Here is a 25,495-nt window from a genome sequence, read left to right on the forward strand (position 1 = left end):
CCAAAATCTCATGTTTATTGGTGCCAAAAAAGTTTGCATTTATGAAAGATTTCCCATCCTAAGATAGCAACCAAGTGCAGCAGTATTTCACCTTTTCATAGTTGAGAGGAAAAACAAGAGCCATTTATTTAACCAGCTGAATGAACTCCAGACATAATGAAGCTCATTGTAAAACCGAATCCTTCTATGTTCAAAACAAAACCCACAAAAATAGTGTTTAATGAAGCAGTGCCCAGTGAATCTACAGCAAATAGAGGGCCATAAAGGTAGGAATAGGTTGTGTGTCCTTTGTAAGGAATTCAGTGAGCTCAGCTACAAGCAGTTGACAGAATGGAGCTTCACAAGAGGTGCTTATTTTTTGAAGAGCAATGGAGAAGTCCCAAAACCCAAAACCAATATGATTTGCCAATTTGTTATTGTAATAAATAGGTGGTACACACATGTATTAAAAAACTATGTTGAATATAAGAAATTACAAAATGCAAGCTATGTTTTTACATTGTATTAAAGAAACCATTACCAAGATGATGTGTGGCTTTGGTTTTGAGACTTGAAAGAAGTTGAGCACACATTCTAGACAATGTATGAAAACACACAGGAACTATTCAAAGGTAAGAAAATTGCTGGTGACATGAAAGTAAAGGAGTTCATTTTGCTTTTATTTATGAAGAAGATGGATAAGATACCGCTTTCAAAGCAGGAAATTTCTGTTAATATGAAGGTATTTAATTTAGCATAAAAAGATGTAATGAGATGCAAAGGCTTGAAACTAAAGCTGAATGTATTGATTCCACATGTAGCATGACATTCCTAATAGTGAGGATAACAAAATGCTGGAGCAATACACTTCAGAAATTAAAATATATAATATCTCATGTAAAGAGAGAAAAAGTCAGTTTGAACCCCAGTTTTGTACTTAGGACTTAGCATTTATTTAGGACTTAGGACTGTGGCATTTATTTGTACCAGAATATGCACTGTCCTTCGTAGATAGAAAATTAATGTATTTGAGACTTGGAGAAACTCCATGAGGGAAGTGTAAAAATATGTATTCCAGGAACTGAAAGTAGCTATGTTCAAAACTGCAAATCTAGGTGCTAAAGGTGCTGTTTCCATAATTGTCATCTTTTGACAAGATCCTCCCTGCCATACAGATGCAACTGACAAACCTTCTGGTTGGTTTAGTTGGTCAGTGGTATGGTTGAATTCTTTGATCATTCTAGTACATGATTATTTAGATGAATCCATTGGTGCTTTTTAAACTGATAAGTCATTCAATTCAGTGGAATAAGTCTTCTGCAAGAAAAAGCTGTCCTATATTCGAGTTACACCCTAAGTCAATTCTGCAGTTGGTTTATGTAATGGAGTAACACCAGCCCACAAGCATCTGCTCTTAGGGTGCTGTATAGTCCTACTCAAACATGTACCAGTCAGTGCAGATCAGATGACAAGGACTCAGGGCAGCAATGCTACTTTTGCAGCACCCCACAGCTCCCAAAAGTTTTAAAGGAGAGGCTGTAAATGGAGATTTCCCATTTCTGTATGTGTCATTTTAATAAAATAGTAGATGTGTGACCACGGTTTCTGTTTAATAATCATGACTCTTTGCTCTAATGTTCATTTCTGTACATAGATTGCTCTAGTCATGGAAGAAGTTAGTTAAGTACTCAGAAAAAGTTAGAGCTGCTTATTTACATAGCTTGGTGCAATTTTCTTCTGTGGAAGAGTTTTGGTTTTGAAAAAGGTGCCATATGTGATTTAGGAATTTTTACTTGACAGGGGATAGCTGCTATCTGCCTTGGCAGGAGATTCTTTATGACGCCGTATCTTCACTTCCTTGCCCCTGCAAAGAGGAATGAATCAGACTTCAGTCCTTGTTGTTGCCGAAAGATTTAATCTCACATTACTAAAGAGTCACTGTCTTAATGAAGGAAAACATGTCGAACCTCATCCCCTTCTGATCCTAAGAAGTTAAATACCTGCTGCAAGTGACACTGGCCTCAACTTCATGAGTCAGTTCTGCACTTTTGGTTCTCAGTGAACACGAAAGACTTGCAAGTCTTTGGATTCCATTAGCACTAACCTCTGAGAAGAATGAGACACATCAGATCTGTATGTATCACATAGTAAAAATGAGTCATGGAATAAAAAAGCTGTGGGATACTGTGGAAAGTGGTCAGAGATCATGCTTTGAAGAGATTTGGTCATTGTCACCTCTCATCATGAATGTAATCATTCACTTGCAACTTTGATTTCCAGGACATGAGAGTAAATTCTTGGTTACTAATGTATTATGCTGTCATGGAAGTCTGCATCTTGGAAGATGAATCCAAGTACTTAAAATTAGTCGTCTTAGCAACTGATTTTTTCCCAAGTAACTATAAGCTTTGGAATATCAGAATGTTGAAACACCTAGTGAAAAAGTGTTGCATGCAAGTGAATAGAAGAGCAAAAAATGCTATTTCAGTTTCACAGATCTTAAAGCCAGGATTAAATGTAGTTCTCAGAAAGAACACTTTTCTTTTAGAATGTTATTACTGTCACACTTTCACTGCTTGATGTACATAATTCTAATTCTACTTGTTTCGCTCTAGATCCCAGAAGACATCCAGACTTAGTTTTCATCTTTTTCCCTTTTATGTATAAATTAGGATAATCTGGCATGGCTTTGAAGGCCCCTGGGAGCTCCAACATACTGATAAGAGAGAAGATAGTGACTAGCTTTTATTCCTGAAACCCATGGTGTCTACTTTGCGGCATTTACATGTATTGGTCCCTCCTTTTTAATATCCTCAGAGATACTCCATTCTCCCTGATGGCAGAGTCATCATTTAATGAAAAAGCAAAAGTAAAAGGAATAAAGTCAGCCCAAAGCCTGAACTGTAGGTTCTTCTTCTGCTGTATGTTCTGTTGTAATACACTGCTGTGAAAAGATTTGATGAGGTAAGGTTGTACTTCTCCATGCTTGGCAGCAGAACACAGAATTTGCAGAAGATGAGCTCAAGTGCCAAGAACATGTGCCAAGTCATCATATCTCTTCAGCTCCTTCTGCTGGAAGGACCTTACTGCAGCTCCCAGAATGTTTGAAAACCACCAGCAGTCAGTGCTAATGCTGCTATTTAAGCATCAGTTCTCACTTCAGGGCAACTGGCCAGAATGAAGCAGACAGCACAATTTCTCTCTTATTTTAGTAATTTGTGAGTACTTTAGTAATTTGTATTTCAGGGTGAACACTGATGCGTATAAATGTGAATTTTTGGAGAGTGCTTTGTTTGTTTGGGATATGCTGAGTGGATATTTGGGATATTTGTTAGGATGTTTCCTAGAAAACTGACTTAGTGTGATACTGATGCTGAAGGGTGACAGACGCTTAATCAAGGCGATGCAGCTGTAATTTTCATCAAGGACAATCGTTAAGTAGTAGTGCCATGTATTTGTATTGAGTATTAAACTCAGGTTAAAAGGAAAGCACTTATCTGTTAAAAGTTCCAGTTACCTTGAAATCCCAGGTGGGTTGGTTACTTGCTTGGTTGGTTTTGGTACTTTCTCTCACATTACAAGGAGTGGTTGTTAAATGTTAAAAAAAGAGTGTCACAGTACAGTCATTCAGAATGGACCAGAGGATTACCGTCAACTCTTAGAAAGTGCCTTAGACTACAGTACATCTCTATAGTCCATTTTGAATAGGTTGTTTAAAAGATACAGGTTTTTATTATTTTATCAGTTATGATTTTATCCGTGATCACAGGTTGGGAACAAGCAGCAAATGGAGTTACTTCTTTTTCTCTCCCTTGCTGTTTGTAATGTAGTTATGGTGTTTTATACACAACTTTTCATCTATAAGCATCAGTTTTATAGAACTCTATCTTCATCTTACAAATAGAGAAATGAAGGCTCAAGTAAGAAAAAATACTTTTTTTCCCCCTAAGGTTATCCCCTAGACCAGCTGAAAAAAATCAAGAGTAGAGTTCAGGTCTCTCAAGGTTAGTGGTATCCATTAAGCTGCTTGTTTAACAATTGGAAGAGCAATTGCTTCATACTTGGAACTTCTAAGCCTCAAATTTGCTGATTAATGGATTAGACTTTCTGGAGGCCAATATTAGAATGGTTTACTATACATCTTTCTCCTGTGAAAGGGGAAGTAAAGATTCTGACATTTATTTGCAGCTAAAGTAAGTGGACAGTTGGCTTTTCTTGGTCAGGATTCTACAATATGCTGATATGATTGTATATTACAAGTAGATCAAGCTCTGTGTTGTAAAATCTTGTTTCTAATCATAATCCTGTTATTTTTAATATGTGATGTTTCATCTGTTTCACACAATGTGGTTGCTAATAATGTATTTCATATTTCTCCTTTTGCTTTACTTTTGATCTTCAGTATTTTTCTGGAACAACAGTTTCATGCTAAAGTCTCTGACTCAGATGGGAAAGGACATCATCCTCTAAGTAAGGGAGATGACAATTTAGCATGCAGAGAAGACCTGAAAAGAACAGATAAAAAGCTACATTCATTATATGTCTAGTCTTGATAAATACAAAAATCTTGATAAATACATTCATGTGTTATATAAACCAATAATATATAAGAATAGATTTAAGATGCATCCTGCTGAATTTATGTGTTCATTCATGTACCTTGTTTCACAGGAAAAAAGATAGGCAAGAACAGATCACACACAATTGCACATGTTTCAGGCTGCTGATGTTGGTACTTTAATTAGAATAGTGGAATGTCAGCATGAATTCTTTTGTTTTACAGAAAGCAAGAAGAATTGAGGTTAATTAAAGGTTAATTAGAGTTTAATTGGTAGTTCTTTCTTTCCCTCTTTACTTCTGGTGATAACAGGCATGTTAGAATCCTTGACTTTGATGGCAACAGATTGGGCAGGCCTGGTGTTGATTGCTACTGCCAACATGAAAGTGGTGCTGCAGTGCTGCAGCTCCAGTTCCTAATCAATGAGGTAAGGACATATTTACTCAGATTCTTCTGTATAAATTTAGTTGAATAAGTCAATGCATGTTACTGCAATTGAGTGATATAACTTCTCCCATTGACAAATTGTGCCAACAAGTAAGTGGTGTACATCCAGAGGACATTCAACATACAGCCCTCTAGAAGAGTATTTATGGGACTGCACTCAGGGAAAAGTATTGCCTTCCTATACATCAGTTTAAAGTACTGAACAAAAGGCAGTCAATACATGAATGTGTGTAAAATGATGTAAAATCCATTAAGTTACTAAATATGCTGCACAGTTCTGGTTCAAATAGAAATTAATAAATGAGCTAAATCTTTCTATCAAAATTTATTGATGGTTATTGGCTGAAAACTCAATAGCTGGGGATATGCTATTACGTGAAACAATGAAAAGCAATTGCAGGGATCATCAATCAAACCATCATGCTTAGTCTTTGTAAGTGGTTTGTCAAGATCAAATTTAGACAACAGAGCCAGATTATAGCTTGCCCTGTGCAGAAGGTTCTGAAGATGGGAATAGGAAAGAAGACTTTCTGGTGAATAGAGATCAGAGGGGGTTTTGGGGAGTTTTTTAGGGCCTTAGAAGTTGGCCAAATCTTAGTTCAGTTTTGATTAATTTTCTCCCATGACATAAGGAAACAGTTTTGACAGTTTCAAGTCCTCTTTGTAAACGGGGCGATCTTAGAACTTCTCAGGGCAAGAGTTTTATTTTTATGGGTTTTTTAAAGCTGAAAAATATTTAACTTTTTCCTACATCTATTTGGAGAAAGTTACTGGACCATGGACACTGAGGAGGGAGGACTGAAACTTTAAAAACAGTCCAGTGAAATTCTTAAGAGGAATGCAGGGATGAAAACAGGAAGGACAAAGTTTGAATCAGTATTCTTTCTTTTCATTGGATGACCAGCAAAGCCCCTAATGCATAGGATTAATTTGATTTCTGTGGTGGACAGTCTTTTTGACTCTTTAGGAGATGACAATTAAAGCATGGATTACTCTGTATTAGAGAAGTCTCACCTCCATAAATTTCATTTGCATAGGTCAATGTTGGAAAGAACATTTGCTAGGATTAGAGAAGTTTATCAGTCAGTCATAGATGATAGGAACTAATCTTTCCAGTTACATCCTTGTCCTTCCTCAGTATAAAGCACTGTCTTGTGTTTGGGCAATCTGTTCTTCTCTGTGATGGTAATACACAAGGGTAGGTCTGTGCCTGGCCTGATCTGAGGTGTAAGTGTACAAAACCACTGCAGGAGCTGTAGGGAGCTTCCCCTGCAGGCAATTTCCACATGTCATCAAAGATCTGTGGTGAGGAGAAGGGCAGTCTAAAGCAGGTAGAAGAGGTTCACTCCAAGCTTCTCAGTCAGATAGAGGCCTGGGCTTTGAAAGATGACCATTTTTGGGACATTGCAAGCAGAACCAGTCCAGAGTATTTCTGATCTATGATAAAGACTCTGTCCTTTTGTCTCCATCTCTTAGTTCTTCCTACATTATGTCCTCTTGCTACCTGTCCCTGCTTTCTTATCTGCATCCTCTTTTCACAGTTCCAGTTTTGAATTTTCATCTTACCTTGATCTGACTAGCTGTGCTTGGCATTGTCAGGTGTGCCCATGCATGCACTAATCCCTTTATCCTTCTGTTATCTCTTTCACACTCACCTTTCTAAGTGTTATCTGTTTTCCATTTTGTTAATCTTTCTGCTTATGTGGAAAGACATGAGAGTTGGCTTGTGCAACCTTGGTACAAAACTTTAATTCGAGTTTTAAACTGATGGAGTTTTAATTTAACTTTGGCTGATCTTGTACTAATTTAAGATGTTTACATTTACCAGATCGATTCAAATGTGTATTATTTATGGTAGAGTATTTTTGTTCTAGAAGAAAGGAATGATTATTCATAGTGTCAGTTTTACAGGTGGATCTTTAGCAGTGAGGATCAAGTAAGAATAAGACAGAATCTGCAGGAAAGTAACGTGTTGCTGTATTTTGTGTCTGCTCTAGGGTGCTTTGGTCAGTGCGTGTGTAGATGATGCACTTCATTTGTGGAACCTCCGACAGAAACGACCAGCTCTTCTACATTCTCTGAAATTTAACAGGGAAAGGTAAGGCTATATAACACAAAATAGAGATCTCATTACAAAAATAACATTTCCTGGATTTCTTATAATACATTTTGCCTTTCTACAGGTGGATGTAGTTTTGCCTTGAATATTTTTCTTTCATGTTTATTTCTATGGAACAAAAACTTCTCTTTCTGCAGCTTTCTCAGAACTAGAAAAACTTAGTCTTCTTTTTGCCAAAATGTTCTTCGTTTTACTTCTATTTGCATGAACTGCTGTGAACAGTAGCTAGCTTTTTCTTCAGACTGGACACAAGTACTCATTTTTGGCTGAACTGTTGTTCAGTAATAGACAGAGTACTTCACCTGGCTGTATGAGGGTAATAATTATTTTCTTTACCTTGAAATCATATTATTTTTTTAAAACACTGGAAGGTTAGCAGAAACAGGTTGTGAATTTGGGAAACTCTGGTAAGTGTCGAGGGAATCAGAGTGGTTTTTTTAAATTTTACTTTATCAGTACCGAATTGTAGGAACCCCTACAGAAAATAGATTAAAAGAGTGATTGTAATTTTCAAACTCAAACAGGAGCTGAGCACTTCAATCTGTATTTAGTCAGCGCAGTAAAACCTTCATTTCAGTGCTGCATGTCTATTAATAGTGAGAAAAAGTTCCAAATTTCTATTAAGGAATTAGGGCAGTAGTCAGGAGACCAAGATTCAGTGCAGAAATGTAACAGTTGTTTTTAACTGGAAATTTAACTCGTATTTCCATTCTCTTAGCATGTGCAGTGTCTATTAAGGTGCAGCAACTTTTTTTTGATATTTATATATTTGCTTGTGCAGTGGGGAACGATCCCAGGACTTCACCAGAGCTGTGAAGTGAACAGACTCATCAAATCTTTAGCTGCAGCAAGTCTGGAAATTATTATGGAAATATATTTTTCTTTGTTGTTTATTATCCAGATACAAATCATACTTGCACTAAAATGTCACCAAGATGTGTGATTTGTAGTGGTAAGTACTGTGTGATAATTTAGGAAATATACAGCCTGATTCCAATGAGTTTATAACCTATAGCAAAAGTGTATCAAGTGGTTTGGGACTCCGTGAGGGAAGATGAAAATGAAAAATTATGAGTGCATTTCTAGCTGCTTCTGGATAGTAAGTTATCATTTTACATGTGGTGTAATGTTTGAATCTTGGTATTCTCATCAGGTAGGTGCATTATTCACAATTTGTCATTGATAAATCTAAATATCATGGAAGTTATTCCAATACATCTTGGTCAAGCTCTCCCAGCCAACAATCTGACACACAATATAAACAATCATTGCTTATAAAAATGCAGCCTCTGTTCAGCTCTGCCTTCTCTTCAGAGATATTAACCTGTTATCTTGATCAATATTTTATCAGTTTTTCTTGCTAAGAGAAACTCACACACATTTGTGCTTTGCTAAGAGCAAAACATTTGTCATCACACTTGCCTAATTTTCTTTTTCGTCTGACACCCTAAAACATTGGGCAAAATATTTGCAAGCAAGTTGTTTAGAATACTGGAAAACTTTGCTAAAAACTAATTTTTCTCCAAGGACATTTTTGAGCTGAGGTGAAGTGGGATCTGACAATGTAAGTTATTTGTAACAAATGCATAGCTAACTTTGCTGCCTTTTATCAAAATCTAGTAAGCTGTGAGCAAAAAAAAAAAACAACTGTTAGTTCTTTTATGTGTATTTTGTGTGTATAACTGGTTGAATTGCTGCCATGTAAATAATTCTTATTAGCACGTCAAACGGTGTGAGGCAAATATTGTGCAATATAATATTGTCAAAGAAGTAACTCCAGTTTTAAATTAAAAAGAAGTTTTCCATAAAAATGAAGAAATAACATTATAGGCAATTCATTTCTTCTCAGGGGTCTCTAGCAGTGCCCTAAGCTTCTGGGTGATTTTTTTTTAATTATTCAAGCACTTGGCTTCAGAATTAAATCTTTTCTTTTTTATTATATTTTCTTTTTACATCCATATAAATTTATTTTAAATCATCTAACTTTCAATTTTCTAAGCTCAATTACACATTTAGTAATGTAAAATTCAACATAAGCCTCTGGGCAAGTAGCAAAAAAGTAAGGCTAAAGCTCTAATTAACCCTCTCAGTTTGGAATGTTTCTGTGCCTAATAGAGCTAAGACTAAAAGAGAACTTTCTTCTTTTTTTCTGAATATATTTTTGGTGTTAGAGAACGGAAGCTCTAATTTATGGGATGGTTAGAGAAAGAGAGAATGAAATAATGGTTGCCTTAGCTAAATGAAGTCTATGACAAAATGGATGTAAAGGGAACCTGAGAAGCTGATAAAGTGATAAGATCAAAATTGATTTTCTTCAAGAAATTCAAAGGTCTGGCTTCCAAAAAGTAATGTTTTCCTCACTGTGGGAACAGTCAAAAATACTTTATTTTCATCCTCCCCTCTCTTCTTGAAGGGGGAAGTTAAGAGAAGGCAAGATTCATATTGAATAGAGAGATTCTTTTGTCTTAAGTTTGTGAACCAGTAAACAAGCTGGTTTTTAAATGTTTCTTAAATGGGGAAAAATGCTTGCTGACAGATAATAGGTTTAAAATATTGATGCAAGTCTTCAAAAAATAGTAAGATATTGAAAGATACCATATAAGGAAGCGTTTAGAAAGTCAAAGGCTAGTTCTTATAAGATTATTCATAGTATAACTTAATTTTTGATTTAAGTAGTTTTCACAGAGCCAAACACATAATTGTTCAGATGCATTTTAGCTATGAAAATGGAACATGTGAATCCTTCATATTTTTCTATTTGCATGTCTCTCTTCAGGATTTTAAAAAAATTTAGTTTTATTCATCCACTGTGTTTGTCTCCTTGTTGCTCTAGTTTAGTTGTGGTTTGTTTTTTTTTTTTACAAATGGCAGATTTACTTCATGAAGTGATGCAATAAAATGCACTTAAAATTCTAATTTTTTATCTGTATGTGATGATGAAGATTATTTTATTATTCCAAATGCTTGTTTTATTTGACTTTGATTAATTAACTTTTGTGTAGAATCAGTTTATGCAGAGTTTTTATGGTATTTGGTGCATGAACCATAGAGCTGGTAGTTTCTGTTAGACAGATAAATGTTTCTTAAGTCTTTGGCTGTTACTCACAATGCACCAGTCATCATGTAGTTGAACTGCTTAATTTCCAATTTGCTTCTGCTTCTTGACATTTAAAATTTCAGGATAATGGACTAAAATCTGCTCTTTAGGTTTCTGCAATTACTTGAGTCAAGTTTCCCCAAGTGCATGCATACTTATTTCCCCTCTCTCCCTCCCACAAAAGTAAAAAAAGTTTGTTCTTTTCTTTGGATGTTGGTAAAAACAGAGTTGTAAAGAGCAAAGAATGCTTAAATGCAGTAGTCTTTGACTTAATATGTAAGATTCAGTATTAAGACACTGAATGGTTTATGAATAATCATTCACTGACAAAGTACACCTTTATAGCCATTAAATCAGAGGTTGCAGCTTCTCAGATTTAGTTTTTTCTTCTCCTCATCTACTGTTAAACTAATGATGATGCAGCAGTAGCAATAATAATTCATAATTCACTGTTCCTTTACTAAGTGTCTCTTTGGAGCAAGTGTAGAAGGAGCAGTAAAGAGACTTAATGACCAACAGATATTTTCTGTTGTCCAGTGTAGTGCTCTGGACTTAAGTAAATTATACGTTTTTGCCAAAAACTATATCTTTATTTTATATGAAGTAATCATCTTAGATTTCTATTGCTATAATTGGAATGTAATACAATGCATTGAGAACTTTCAAGAAAATACAAATGTAAACAATGTGTTTCAGTGCTTGGCTCCATACCAAGAGCTGCAATGGTAAGACAGTTACTCAAAGACATGTTTGACAGTAGCATATGGTTGATAATATATGATTTATGGTTTCTTTTACAAATAGGGTAGACAGGTAAAACATTTTAAACTTTGTAAACATTCTATGAGAATTGCCTCAGTGTTTTTGAAGGTCAAAATTGTGGACACCTTCCATATGTTAGTACCTCTTTTTCCTTCCTTGATGTCATAGGAGATACCAGATTGATCTTCAGTAGGCATTTTAGGCAAAATAAATAACTCAGCTACTGGACACTACTAGACCTACTAGACACTGTCTCCATCTGCCGCAAAGAACATTAGGATTAAGCAAAACCACTGGAAACTATTACAGGTCTTCATTATTTTTAATGTAATCAGAGAAGATTTCAGCAAGTACAGCTTTAAGTATACAACAGCTTACAGATTCCCATTTAATATAAGTGCAGCTGGGGTAGGAATACCAGCAAGGATTGCAGTGTGTAATCCAGGGCCTATAAGCCAGCAGGCACTCATTTCACTTACGAGCACATTTCATCTCCTGTCATTCCAAAGCTGAGCTGGTTCAGTTGTGTTGACTGACATGGGGAACAGCCCTCCTCTCTTCCTTCTTTCAGCCATTGCTGGCTGGTGTGTGACACATGAGCCAACAGTGCTGCAGCAGCTTATCCAGTGACCTAGAGCAGCACACGAGTGTGACTGAGTGTTGGGTCTTTAAATCCATCTGCATGCGCTCTGCACCAATGCTGTGACAATGCCACGAGTGCCCTTATGAGGGGAATCACCAGGTGGCACAATCTGTATAACTGGCTCAGAGACTCGGTGTGCTGGCACAGAGCAAGAGAAGCCTTTTAAGTGGGTGACTTTTAGAGCAGTTCTGTTAACTGTAACTCACTATTAATTAGAAAATTGACTCCTACAGTTGTGATCTTGCAGTATTTGAAGAAGATGATGGTGGGTATTACTCTAAATGCTTGGAAACAAATTAAAACAAACCAAACCCAAAACAAAACAAAAAAAAAGAACAAAAAACAAAAACAAGAAAAAAGAAAGTGTTTTTGAATAAGGTAACTTTTCTTGAGTCTATATTCTTTCCTGACTGTAGCTGAATCTTATTTTATTTGCCTTACTGTATCTTTGCAGGATTTTGTGTCCTGTGTTAAGAGCATTTTAAATACTTCTTCTCCCCTTTGCAGCTAAACCTCATCAAAATGACAGCAAGAGGCTATTGAGTGAATATTGGTGACTGGCTGTGCAGTCACAGCAGTAGCTGTGTCTGTTGATTTGTGTTAGGGAACTTGTGGGTTAGTTAAAGTAGATTTTCTGTCTCACTGCCTGTTCAAGGAACTAGATTCCTGTGATAGCTTGCTTGCTCGTAAATGAACCTCCTGGTTAATAGTGCATAGCTGCAAACTCTGTTTATGTACTTCCAGATTAGTCAGAGGTCTGTCATCAGGCAAGGTTCTGTACAGTTGCACGGTCCTGCTATACAAGAAAACAGATTCTGATTACATGGGGTGGTTTAGCATTCAACTATTGCAAAGAACCATGGGATTCAAATACAAAGCAATATTTCACCATAAAAACATGCCACAGTTTCTGGAAAGGATGTAAATTTTCTCAGATTGATGATGGGAAAAGATGAGGAAACCAAAAGAAGCCATGCAATTGGCATTCAATTCCATATCTTGATGAAGATTTTACAAAACATTCTTGTGGGTTGTTTTGTTTGGGGTTTTGTTGTTGTTGTGGTTGGTTTTGGCAGTTTTCGGTTGGTCAATTGGTTGGTTTTATATGTGTAGTGTGGTCTTGCATCAGCATTTGTCACTTTTGAAAGAATGATGCTCAGGGGTTTCAAAACCCAATGTTTTCATGCAATTCTTGAGCTTGAAAAGATTCTTGAAGCTCTTAAAAACCTTTGTTCTAGGGGAGTATATCTTAGTCCTGGAGGGCAGCAAAATGAACTTTGTCAAATATCACTTCAGAAATATGAAAGGCTGGAAAAATTCTTCAGTGAGACTGACCCAAATTTTGTTAATGTATTAATTTACCACAAGCCTCTGCTTTCTCTGTTAAAAAAAAAAAATTCTTTTTTCACATCTTGTTAAATAAATAAATATTATTTATTATTTTCCATGACATGGAAAATTTCATAGTGCAGTTGACCTGTAGGATCAATGAAAACCGTAAGCTTATCCTGGAAAGTGTAATGCAACCTAGCTGAAATGAAGACTGTCTTGGTTATAAAAAGAAATCAAGCAAAAGCATTTTGGGTTTTTTTGTCTTCAGCACAGGTGAACTAAACAATCAACAAAGAGCAAAAATACAAAACATAGATTTACTCATTGATACCAAGAAGCAACAGGTTTGATTTGGTACATTTGTGAGACTTTGAAATCTTCTGAAATAAAATGAAAATTCTCATGATCCTTAAAATTTTCTTTTTGATAGACATGTGAGCCTTCTAGTGGAGTGGAGCTGGAGGGACCTCCTCTGTCTGGTTCCCTCAGTTGCACACCAGAGAACCCATATATCTCCCTTTCTTAAATGAGCAAGCTGACAATGTTTTGCATTAAGGTTTGCTGGTCCCCTTATGATCTCAGTCAGAAAGGCACTCAAGGCCCTGTAAGGTAACATTCAAAATACTATTTGTTAGAACTAACACTTGAAAGAATGGCAGGAGAGCACAGGGAATCTTGCATCCCTGTAGAAGCTGGGAGCCCTGAGTTGGCCATCGTCACACAGACCTTCAGTCAGCAGGTAACCCATCCATAGGAAGTGTCACCCCATTTTTGTCATCCAGGTTATTGCAGGATTTTCTTGTAAGGAGACAGCTGTGTGCATTATTCCTACTATCCAACAGAAAGAACATAAACACTAAAACTTCTTTCTGCACTGTTGGTGCAACCACCAAGTGGGAGCTGCCTGGCTTCTCAGTGAGAACAAGCTGGCTGTGTTTATCCAGCTTCCAAGGGGTACGTGCAGCTCCGCACAGCCTGGAGACCGCGCTGCACATGCGGCCCCTGGTGCCTACTTGGTGTCACTCGTGTGTGGATCACCAACTCCTTCACATGCAATAGTCCCCCACCCTGGGCCTTACACTGTTATATAACTACTCAAGCTGAAATCCACTGTTTGCTCTTCAGGAAAATTGTTCCATGTCAGTTTCATTCTTCTGATGGAAAGAAACCTTCCAGCTTCAAGAATAAATGTATTTTTATGCCTCTTTTATTCCCGTTTGTTATGATATTCTGGTTTCCGCACTGTCACGCGTTTTAAGTATTTTGTCTCTCCTTTGCAGATAAACAGCTCATTCATAGACATTCTCAACTTGGGGTTTTGTTTGTTTTAGTTGTTGTTGTTGGGGGTTTTTTTGCTGCAAAAATCAAGATTCTGTGTTTTCATTTATAATTTTTGTCATTACCTTTTCTTTTCTTTGGGCCTTTTTCTTCACATCAATTCTCTTTGAGCTGATGATTCATCAAGGAAACACATTTTAGATAGGGTCCCATCTGTGCTGTGGCCATTGACAATACCATTTTCATTTGTAATCTCTGCAGAAATATGTTTACTGATGCATGCAAAAATGGCATCTTCCTTTTATGTGGCTTCATCTTACCAGTGTTTGTGGTCTTGCTGTGATTGACTAATACACCCATTACACTTCTTCCCTGATGTATATCTAGCTGGCAGGGAATGTGCTGCTTTTCAGTGCAAGCCTTTAATACTGGAAGCCAAGCAAGACAAGCAAAATTGAAATTATCTTTTTCATCACTTCTGCATCATGATCTCTAACCCTAAAGTGGAAGTTCTTTGGAGTTTGAGGCTGTTCCCTTTACATTTTCAATTTAATTCCATTCCTTGTACTTTACTCATGCAGATTGTCCTTCCTCTGTAATACTGTGTCCTTAGAGGTTTTATTAGTATTAGTACCAAGATCACTTGTGAAATTACAAGAGCTATAAAACTAATTCTTGAGAATCTTTCAAATATCCAATTAAAAAATTTCCTTTTTCAGTAAAACCAAGTGTAAAATAGACATTAAAAACATAATTTTATAGCAGTGTTTTTATAAGTGCCGTACTGAGCATATTGACATATGCTGTATTTCCTATAATTTGAATGTTCTGGGATAGCCTACCTTTGGTGAACCTACCTTCCATATTTTAGTATAACTTTCAAAATTTTTCCTTTTGAAGGAAAAAAACATTTTGAAAGACTCCAAACCTTAGTTAGTGTTTATAGGTGAGCAACTAGTAATGACATTACAGTCAGAACATCAGAGATAAAAACATGGCTTAATTTTTATCAGATTTAGTTTTTTATGCTTACCATCTTGGGTGGGATTTGTAATGCAATCTGAGAGTTGGTGCCACTGCAGAAAAAGTGCTACAAGAGCTTAAAATGGCTATTCTAAAACCAGTTTAGTTTCTTTATGCCTAAATTACATGAGGGTAAATGTTACTCTAAACTGAGATCACAGAAGCCCTGGTCATATTTTTCATTCTTGAGTACTAGAAGGATCTTTGTTTATATCCAGATCTAAACTTGAATTTAAGAATCTCTGTTCTTTCCAAATGGTGGCTTTTACAGTCTTTCCCCAAAGTAATTTTAGTCCATCAGGATTCTGCCAATAGTACTGTCGTCAGTTTAATTTAAATTTAAAAAGTCCTTAAATGCATTATGCCACAGTATGTGCTTTTATATGTGTTTGTTAAACAACTTCTCTGAGGGCAAAATGCCTAATATGCTACATCTGAATTACTCTTGGAGCTAGCAGCTGTCTTTGATAGCAGAAGGGAAAAAAAAAAACCCAAAATAACTTGCCACCAATCACTTAATATGTGCACACATGAAACCATCATGGCCCATAGAGCTGCTGGTGAAATATGTGTAGCTGGCACATTTACCTGGGGACTTAACAACAGTACAGGGCCCTCTGACCTGACAAACCCCACTTTTCCAATCTATATCTTTCTTCGGGTCTCTCTGGCTGTAGTTCCTTGTATTGTTTATCTGAGAAAAAAAGAAAAAAGCAACTCCTCAAAATTCCATTTTGAAAAACATCTTTGTGAAGTTTTTTTTTCCTTCAATAGGGAAGAAAAACATGTCCTGGTTTATTTAAATTTTATGTCACCTGGCCACATGTAATTATTTGCCTGGGTTTCTTCCTTCTGGAAAAAATCCCTTAGCAGGAGACATAATGTTGCTATATGCTGTCAAAGCTTACGTTGTATGCTGAGCAGTGTGCTGGTTGTTTCTAATGCTTTGTAAAAAATAAAGCATATTTGTCAGTAGATTTATGCTTTTTTTGAGAAAACACAGGGTAACATGTTATGTTGTTTTCACATAGCAGCTATGTTGCCAAATTGCTCTGAGGCCAGGTTTGGATAGCAACATTTTAAATATATACTCACAGCTATGCATTTAACAACTGTTTCATGGTCTCAGTCATAACAAATGAGAGGCCCAATACTGCAGTACAAACATACATCATATTAGACAGCAGGGGGGGAAAAAAAAGGCTTTTAAAATGTATGCAAGTTCAGGCAGCATAAACAGTCTAGACTATCAGTTGGAATTTTCTTGTTACAGTTATAATGTAGATACGGGAATTATATGGTTTTCTCTTTTGAAGTTTTCAAATTAGAATTTTGAGACATCTTTCTGAGTTCTGTTCAGATCTTTCCTTTGACCTTTGTTATATTAGATTTCCAGTCATGTCTTAGAGCAATGAAGAGCATGCACCCATTCAGTTGCAGAAAGTAATTTGGTTCTTGGAAACCACACTACCTCTTTCCTGCCCAGACACATGTCAGCTCCGAGCAAGAACCCAATGCAATGATTGAGGATACTTTTCCTTCTGTCACAATAAACTCTGGGCATTATTCCAGTAAATCAGAAATAGAGCTAGTAATGTCAGTGTTGAGATTATATCATTAAACAGTACATGAGCAGGAAGAGAAGAGAGACTACAGATTGCAGAAAAACAAGGACCATTAATCACAGAGTCCCTGTCTACTGAAGCGCAACAAATGAGAACAGCTGGTCTCCAATAAGTCTACATGATTTTAATTGATGGAAGCTGTTGGGGAAAAAAGCATGCATACAAAGAAAAAGCATACACATGTAAAATTATTTTTTCTTTGAAGTCGATTCCAGTATTTCAGTCTTATCCTGTTTTTAGCATGTCATTCAAAATGACTTGATTGATATTGATATAAAATTGGGTTTAAACTTATTTTAGCAAGAATGTATGATAAACACAGATTTATGTAGGCTGCAGCTAGCAGAGGGTGAAATACTAACATGTCTTTGGTTTACTTTTCTAACAGCTCTGTGAAGTCAAGCTGTTAAACAAAAGACAAGTTTCAACCTTTCATCTTTGAGCTGGGTCCCAATTAACTTTTTGGAACTAGGAGATTTGAAACCAAAAATTGCATTTTTGATTTATTTTGTATTCAGTGTTGGGTGAAGGGATGAGAAAAACCCTACCCTTAGGTGTTTGGGGTTTTTCAATGCAGATGCTACAAAATCTATTAAATAAATACATCAAAAACTTTCTCTTTTGAGACCATCATCCTCCTGTTCCAGCCTTTGTTATTTGGCTTTCTTTCATTGCTAAGAAACTTAGTGGCTCTTACTTTGCCCTGTATTGCCCATGACTGTCACTGTGCTTGGTATTACAACCCCATTTTTACTTAACCTTCAAAGAAATTTATGAAGGACAAGTGAAGTATTACAAATATGAAATCGTGATTTCACAAGCCAGTAGACAAGAGAAATATCATGTACATTGTCTTTCCCCTGAAGATGAGAGCAAGACTCTGTTCTCCAACCCTGTTTCATTAATTTTCTCACTTCACTGCTTTTGTGGAACTTTTATTCTCATTTTTATTGTATAATGACCTTGAGTCAGCATCAGAAACAAATTAGAAGTCAATAAGAAGTATGCTGGTTTCTCCCAGTGTCTTTTTCTATTTAAGGAAGCGCCTTTCCATGTAATTTCCTCATCTCTTTCTCTTGGGACCAAGTGTTCATGTTACACCTGTTCGATCCATAGCATTACTGTTGTGTAATACTAAAGATCTATCAAGGGGAAAGTGTCACTGTCACTGTCAGTGATCCTGCTCCTACAGGTAAGACGCTCGAATGAAAGTTTACAGTCAAAACCATAAAAGGGAGTTGGCAAAAGAGGGTGTCTCTTTGCTGCGCAGTTGCCCAAGAGGAAGGAAGGTGATTTTCTGCCATTCTGAAAATGAAACAAATTATCCATAGCACAGGCTACAAAAGTTGTACATCCCCTTGTGCACTGGGATTTCAAGAATGATTTCTAAGTTGTTCTTGAGCTCCAGTAATGCCTATAACTTGCTGCAGTGCTATGCAGATAGCCATGGAGTTATTGAGGGTGGGAATTTCAATGCCTGTATCTTATAGGAAGTTATAGTGCAGGTGTCTTTCTGTATGTGTTATGGCTTGCTGGACAGGCCAGGGTGACCTTCTGTGGACTTGTAGGAAGGTTAGTTATAAGAAATAAACCTGGGAAAAACCAAAGGTCCTGTGGCGTGCTGTAAATTTTTACTGTTCTTGTAAAGAGTTCATAATAACCTCGTAAGATTTTATCTAAATACATAAATTAACTCTTCATTCGAGGGAGATCTCTGGATTTACTAATTTAATCAAATGGAATGCATCTAATGTATTTTTGAGCATGCTATTTCTGATTTGGTCTAGGTTCTTTTGAGTTAACTGCTTGTAAATAATTTATGTTGACACACATTACAAATGTTCACGTAGTTGCTACACGGATGTTTTTTGTGGCTAACATAAGCATGTCTTAAAACAAGTATTTTTAATTGCTGTAAGCTGTTAACTACAGTTGTGATTGCAAAGTCATTTGAAATAGTGAGCTCACAAGTCAAGAATGGGCCTAATTTCAGGCTCTTAGGGTTATTTCCCCTGTCCAGGTGGTTTACACAGGAAGTTCTGGCTTTTGAAGAAACAGAGGAACAGCCTACTTTTGTTCTCAATTGTTTTAACGGAAAAGAAGGGGAACAAGAAACAGATTATATTATTAATAGTGCTTTACCTTGAACTTTGTATTTTGATTTTTAACACTTTAAAGGAATTATGAGCTATTAATGATCAGTCCCAGTTTCTGAAAAACAGAATGCTTGAGAATGTGCCAATAGATCCAATGAAAAAAAAGGGACAAAACCAAAATATCTTGAGAAAGAAATGGTTTTCCAGCTGCAATTCTTAAAAGTTCATGTATTTTTTTTTTTGTTTCTTGTATTTCTGTTTCTTATTCTTGTAAGTTTCTTATGTATAATATTTCAGGTAAGGGACACCATGAAAAATGCTTGTATCTTAAATACTTTGAAAACAGCAGTGTACCACCAGCCAGATGACGTATCTAAATAATTTGATGGGAAATAGATGAATAAGCTTTTTTTGCTTTGTCAAAATAAATAATTGTATTAGGTATCTCAGCAGTACTTAAGCCTATTGGCCTTAAATGAAACGCTAAAGGGAAAATGTTTCTTAACATTTCTTCTACATAGAATTTGCAGAAATTGAAGTGGGAGTGGGGGAGAGGAGGATGTCTTAATTATATGTAGGATTTTCAAAAATAGCTGGAAGTATATTTTGCTTAGGATAATTTGTAGAGAAATTATAGTTTAGAGGTGGAATCCTGATTTGTTGTACCTCAGCATTTGTAGAGAATCTCCCATCACTGAAACTCTTTAAATCAAGAGGTATCTTATAGTAATTTGCTCTAGCTCAAGTGGTAGTTAATTTGAAGAAATCAGATCAAATAAGTATCAAAACAGAAGAGAGGAACCTCAAAAGTTCATTTCTTACATTCCAATCCACAAATTAAATTTTTGCTGTTGTACAAGCAGCAGTAACTGTGATGAATACTTTTATCTAAACCAGTATAAAACAAAGACAAATAAAACTGCTCTGTGGACTGATTGGGTAAGATGAATAGTCTGAGATAACAAACTTGAAAGGAACATTGGGAAGTAGAAATCTAGAAAGTAACTGTTACCACTGCCTTGACTCTTTTTCATTCATGTTTCTTTGTGAGGAACATGTATTAAATTGCCTCACTGTAAAGCAAATCATTTTACTGTCTTTCTTTAAAACACTGATCTCTACAGGTATAAGGTGTAAGCTCAAGTAATGTCTTCAAGTGATCCTGCTGTCTGCAGGTTTTCAGTTAGTTGTTGTTTGTTGTTATTCAGTCAGGAAATAGGCACAGTGGTGTGTGAGCTAACTGATGACTTGTTTCACAGTTTTTAATTGTAAATAGTTTGTGACTTTCAATATTGACTTAGAATGGTAGAACTTATTGGTAGAGATGATTCACTGAGTAGTAATAAACAGAATAGTCACATTCAGCTCTGAATTTGGTGGAAAAGTACAATTATGTTCTAGTTCTTACATTTCTCATTAGATAGGTACTCTTCATAGACCCAGTCCTGTCATCACCTTTATTTGCAGTGGATGCACTGTAGTCTTAAAACAACAAATATCCGAGCAGTCGGTGTAACACTCTGGAAAAAATCCAGAGACAGAACTCTTCATGCAGTATTTTGAGAATATAATTCACCTTAATATTCCTGTTGTGTCCAGATATTCCTAAAATAACAATGGGATTTATCCTATGTTCTGCTGTCATCAGGATGCAATGCAATTTGCGTTCAATGTGTTTTTAGCTCTACTTCACTTTCTTCTATGCAAGTAAAACAGAACATAAGACAGATCAACTGATTCTAATTCAAAATAAAGGTTGACTGTTGCTAGCAGAGAACACATGTGAAAGATAAGACTTTTCTTATTTTAAATTAAAATGAAACCACATTTTTTAAAAACAGGTTGACTGCAAGTATTGATCTCAATGCCATGTTTGGTTCATTCACTTTCCACTAGGATCTGTGTGGGCAGGGCTGCTAGAAATTTTTGAAATTATCTTATATGGTATTTGGAGAATATAGTGCGAATAGGAGAAATACTCCTGTTGTGATTAGAATCACCAAGGCTCTGAAAGGAAGGAACTCTCCAGATGTATTGAACTGCTCTATATTTCATTTGACTCTTAGTCAGCCAGTTAGTATTTTAAAATATTTCCTGTGCTCTTACATTGGTCCTAGAGACTTCGCATACTCTGCAAATACGTTAACGTGAGAGTTGAAGTTAAACATTGGAATTCATAGTAATGGAATTTATCTTGGGTTTCTGCCTTCCTAGGACCTCCTGGTATATAACAACACCCCCTGTAGCAGAGGAAATGTTATTACTATGCACAGACCCAGTTCACATTTATCTGGGGAACTGCACAACCATCTGCTGAAAACACATAACATCATGTGGATGGCAGACTGCATGAATTGCTGCTATTGTATATGTTTTTGCATGTCTTGCAGTGCTGATGAGCTCCAAATTTATATATAGATCAGGAAGAAGATTAAATACCTCCAGAGGCCAAATGGCTCATAATTTACATCCTTTGCTAGATCTTCAGAAAACAACTCCTTTCTTTCATTGTCAATAGTGTTAACCTGTGCTTCTGTTTAGGCACTTCAGGTCAGCTACAAATTACTTTGTCTGAATAACTGTCCAGATCTTCCTGTGTCCATTTTGTGACTTAAAGCAATAATCTCAGCTTGAATATCCTCTACTAAACTGACAGAAAAGTAACCTCACACTTTCTGACAATACTGACTAGCCAGAAGCTACCTCAGTCCACTTTAAACCACTGTAGAAGGAGGGGGCACCAGATGAATCTGGTGTGCTTTGTTTTGTATTACTTCTATTCAGAATTACCAAAAGATTAAGGGAGTATGAGAGAAGAAAATAAATTGGGTGGAAATAATTTAGGCTTGCTGATGGAGGGAAAAGAGGACTGAGGCAAAGTCACGAAGCCCCCTCAGCAGCTGGAGTTTTTTTGTTGGAGTGAAGAAATCCTGCAGAAGTCAAGAGGGAAGGGAAGGGAAGGGAAGGGAAGGGAAGGGAAGGGAAGGGAAGGGAAGGGAAGGGAAGGGAAGGGAAGGGAAGGGAAGGGAAGGGAAGGGAAGGGAAGGGAAGGGAAGGGAAGGGAAGGGAAGGGAAGGGAAGGGAAGGGAAGGGAAGGGAAGGGAAGGGAAGGGAAGGGAAGGGAAGGGAAGGGAAGGGAAGGGAAGGGCAGGGCTTATGCAGTGGTTTTCCCCTGTTATGAATATCCATTGAAGGCTACACGGGCCACAGATTCCTCTCTAAATTAATCCTTTCAAGGAGTTGCTTTGAAAGAGGGCCTGACATAAGATCAGCCAGTCATTGGCAAGTACCAGGGATGGTGCCCAGTGTATCAGGTGCTAGTGCCAAGAGAACAGCTCTTGGGGATGACCAGCTGAAGGAAACAGCAAAAATTAGTGGAAAGTACTGAAAGCACCAGAGAATGCTGGGGAAAATCCCTGGAGTCAGGAAAAGAGCCATAATCACTGCAATGAAATGGTAGACTTCTGATAGCCATAACCATCTTCAAAGGTGATCAACTTTCTCAGCAACTGAATTCATCCATGCCGGGGCAATGCACTGTAAGTTTGAGTGTAAGACAGTGGCAGTCCCTTAGGAGTCACTGAGAGTAGAAGGCTGGGCCAGGACCCTGACTGAGGTGCCTTGCATCTACTAGGCTTGCTTCCTTTCAGCTACTCACATTCCCAAATTAATGCTCCTTCATGTTTTATCACCCTCTTTTCCTGTCAATTTGTGAGATTTCCATATTTGCTGAGAACCTGGACACTGTAGTTTGTTTTGGTAGGATTCTGAAAGGGACTTCAAGCTAATGTTTGTTTTCTGTAAGAACTTAGAGAAACTGAACTCTGACAGTCAGTGCTGGGCAGAAGGAATACATGGTTTCTATGCTTGTTCATATTTAAAATTATCTGTATAAAGAGAAAAGCCATAATATAAATTTAATTGCAGTTTTCATGTCTATGAATGAGCAACTAAATAATTAAATTGGAATAACTGTTTCTCATTTTGACAAAAATGCAATTTACTCTCCACCCTTCAGCAGGTCTCCCCACTCACAACTAGGAATAGTGTTCCAAGAAAACTTTTCATGGTAAAAATAGAAAAACAAAAATGAAGAGGCAGAGAGAAGCATTCTCAAAATTATCTTTTCTGTTTCTTAGAGAAATACAATTAACAAAATAAAGATGATTTTAAACAATCTGAGAGTTTTTACTAATACTTTAGAGATTATAGCATTCTAAATTATTTTAGCATTGTAGTATTCTACTAATATGCAGTGAGGTTTTGGCCATGGTTGTTAGAATGTAGAGTGCTGCAATTTTCCAAAAAAATATACGTTTTCAAGATTTTCTAGTCAGAATATATTCCTTTCTGAAATAAAGTTCAGTGTTTTGACAATGCCTCTTTCAGTTATTCCATTATATCTTTTATATGACTTACAAATTTTATGTAAATAATATGTTTAGTTACTTACATACAGTATGTTTTTAGGACCTTAGCAAAATAGTTTTCCTTACTAAATTCTGATTTAAGTGTTTGAGTTAGTGATTTTTGAAAATTTTTTGATTTTTTAAAAATTACTGTATCCTACAGGATATTCTATATCCTGTTTTGTCATTTGGAAAAAATGATGCAATATTTCAGACTGTTCCAGCAGAACAGAAACACCTTTTTTGGTATTAATTGGTAATTTTTTTGCTATTTCTTATCGTGATCAATAAGATTCATGCTGTGGTTTGCTGCTAAGAATGTACAATATCCACATTTCTGGCTCAGTTTCTGTTAAGTGACCAACATTGAGAAAGACCTCAAGCTTTCATTTAATTCTGTTGCATGTTCTCTCAATCAGATTGACAATCTGATTAAACTTTGTCAGAAGCACTTCATACTGACATAATTCAGTACAGCCCGTAACTTCTTAAGAAGAAAAATAGCCTTTCTTTCTTTCTTTCTGGCTTATTGACTTGTTTTTGTAATGGCATCAAAAGACATCTTAATTTGCTTGTGGGATATATGACTAATAGAGTCATATAATAGAATACCTTTCATCCACACTGAAAACTACAGTGTGAGACTTCATTGTTTTCTGTTGAAGAAATCGTTATGTAATTTCAGTACTTACTGAGATGGAAGATGTTCATTAAAAATCTGAGTCTTGCTTCAAAGCTTCCAAGCCTCAAAGTCAAGTTAATATTTTCTGTAGAAGTGAAAAGTCGATAATATATAAAGCAGCTTGAATTTAATTTACATAATGTAAAATAAAACTACTTCAGAGAAGTGCAGAGTTTTAGGAGAATGTAAGAATCATATGGCTTTGTTTGGTGAAGCCTAGCAATATATTATATTAAAATGCCTAATAATCCCTGTGCTCTAATAGGTTTGTTACATACCTGGATTGTCTTTAAGGGAGTGCTATTTTCTTATAAGCTCACGTATTATAAAAGGTTTCATAATTACTTTTATACATTTTTCATAATGTTTGATAACAGTTTGGGTAAGCAATAAAGTCTCATAGGATAGTTTTCTTTGTGGAAGGAAGAACATGCAGGATATTTTCTGACCTGGCTGTCCCATAAATTTGGCAGAATAAAATTAAATTGTTTAAGAGGAAGTAGCTGGGCTTAAGAAAACAGGCGTGGCTGTGGTGCTTTTTTTCATTCTTTAGCAGTACCTAATTCTCTTTTGGTCCTTCATGTTGTGCATTCAGGCTTAGTACTGACTGGTGTCTGGGATTCCAGATAGGCCACCACGATATTAAGTCTAGTAACTTATGGCCTAACTACTTAGTAGTAGTTACTACATTTGTCTGATTTTTCTCTTGCTGTAGGACCTTGTTCTTAAAGCATTATGTTCTTGAAATTTTAAACCTAAGGTAGGCAAACGGAGGACATGCAATATCTGGGTATGCAGACACCCACTTTGCCCATTGGTTGTTTTGGCAGTGTGTCCTAGAGATTACGCCATGGAAGCAAATCTCAAAAAGGATGAAAAGCAGCCCAAAGCAGCCTCAAACAGTGTGTGAGGTGATGTTGAAACTGTATTCATAATCAGGACATTGGATTCATTCTTGAAAATGGGTGATCAAGTTTTCTGCAGTACCCCATAGTGGCTTGTGATTAGATTTAACAGAGGACTGAAAAGTAGTATTCTCCTAGGTCGACTTGAACCAGCTTAGTCTGATGACACTACTGCAAGAATTTGGAGTTGTAGCATTGAAGTCAAGCAGGGCTCACTTTGGAACCTACAATTTTTTGTCAGTCACTAGACAGCTATGTTTTCAACCCTTTCAAGCCAAAATTATCTCCCCTTCCTGTAATTTAACAGTTTACTACAAACAAGTGTTGGGTGAGCTTCAAAATGAAGTGATTAAAAAGGTTTTAACTAGAGAAGTTTTTTTATGGGCTGGGACCTAACAAAGCATCCATATGCTTTGCAGTGCAAGAAAGAAGAGTAGAGGTAGTAGAGAAATGCAAGAAATGAAGCAACAGCAACAACAAAATGGACTAAATATGAATTTAACCAGAAGTGAAGGAATTGGTGCACCTGAAGAGAAAGCA

The 25,495-nt window shown here is 36.4% G+C and overlaps 1 protein-coding gene across 5 annotated transcripts in view; it reads left to right on the forward strand.

Moving 5' to 3' along the window:
* STXBP5L (syntaxin binding protein 5L) overlaps nucleotides 1-25,495 on the forward strand; it is a 184,445-nt gene that overhangs the window by 61,274 nt on the left and 97,676 nt on the right. For all 5 annotated transcript variants that reach the window (XM_066175315.1, XM_066175316.1, XM_066175318.1 and 2 more), the window contains exons 3-4: nucleotides 4,883-4,964; nucleotides 6,982-7,082. In XM_066175315.1, coding sequence (XP_066031412.1) covers nucleotides 4,883-4,964; nucleotides 6,982-7,082 — 183 coding nt within the window. The remainder of the gene's footprint in view (nucleotides 1-4,882; nucleotides 4,965-6,981; nucleotides 7,083-25,495) is intronic.

The sequence above is a fragment of the Chamaea fasciata genome, unplaced genomic scaffold (genome assembly GCF_029207755.1).
Source record: "Chamaea fasciata isolate MVZ Bird 193981 ecotype frontalis unplaced genomic scaffold, bChaFas1.0.hap1 SCAF_2, whole genome shotgun sequence".
NCBI lineage: Eukaryota > Metazoa > Chordata > Aves > Passeriformes > Sylviidae > Chamaea > Chamaea fasciata.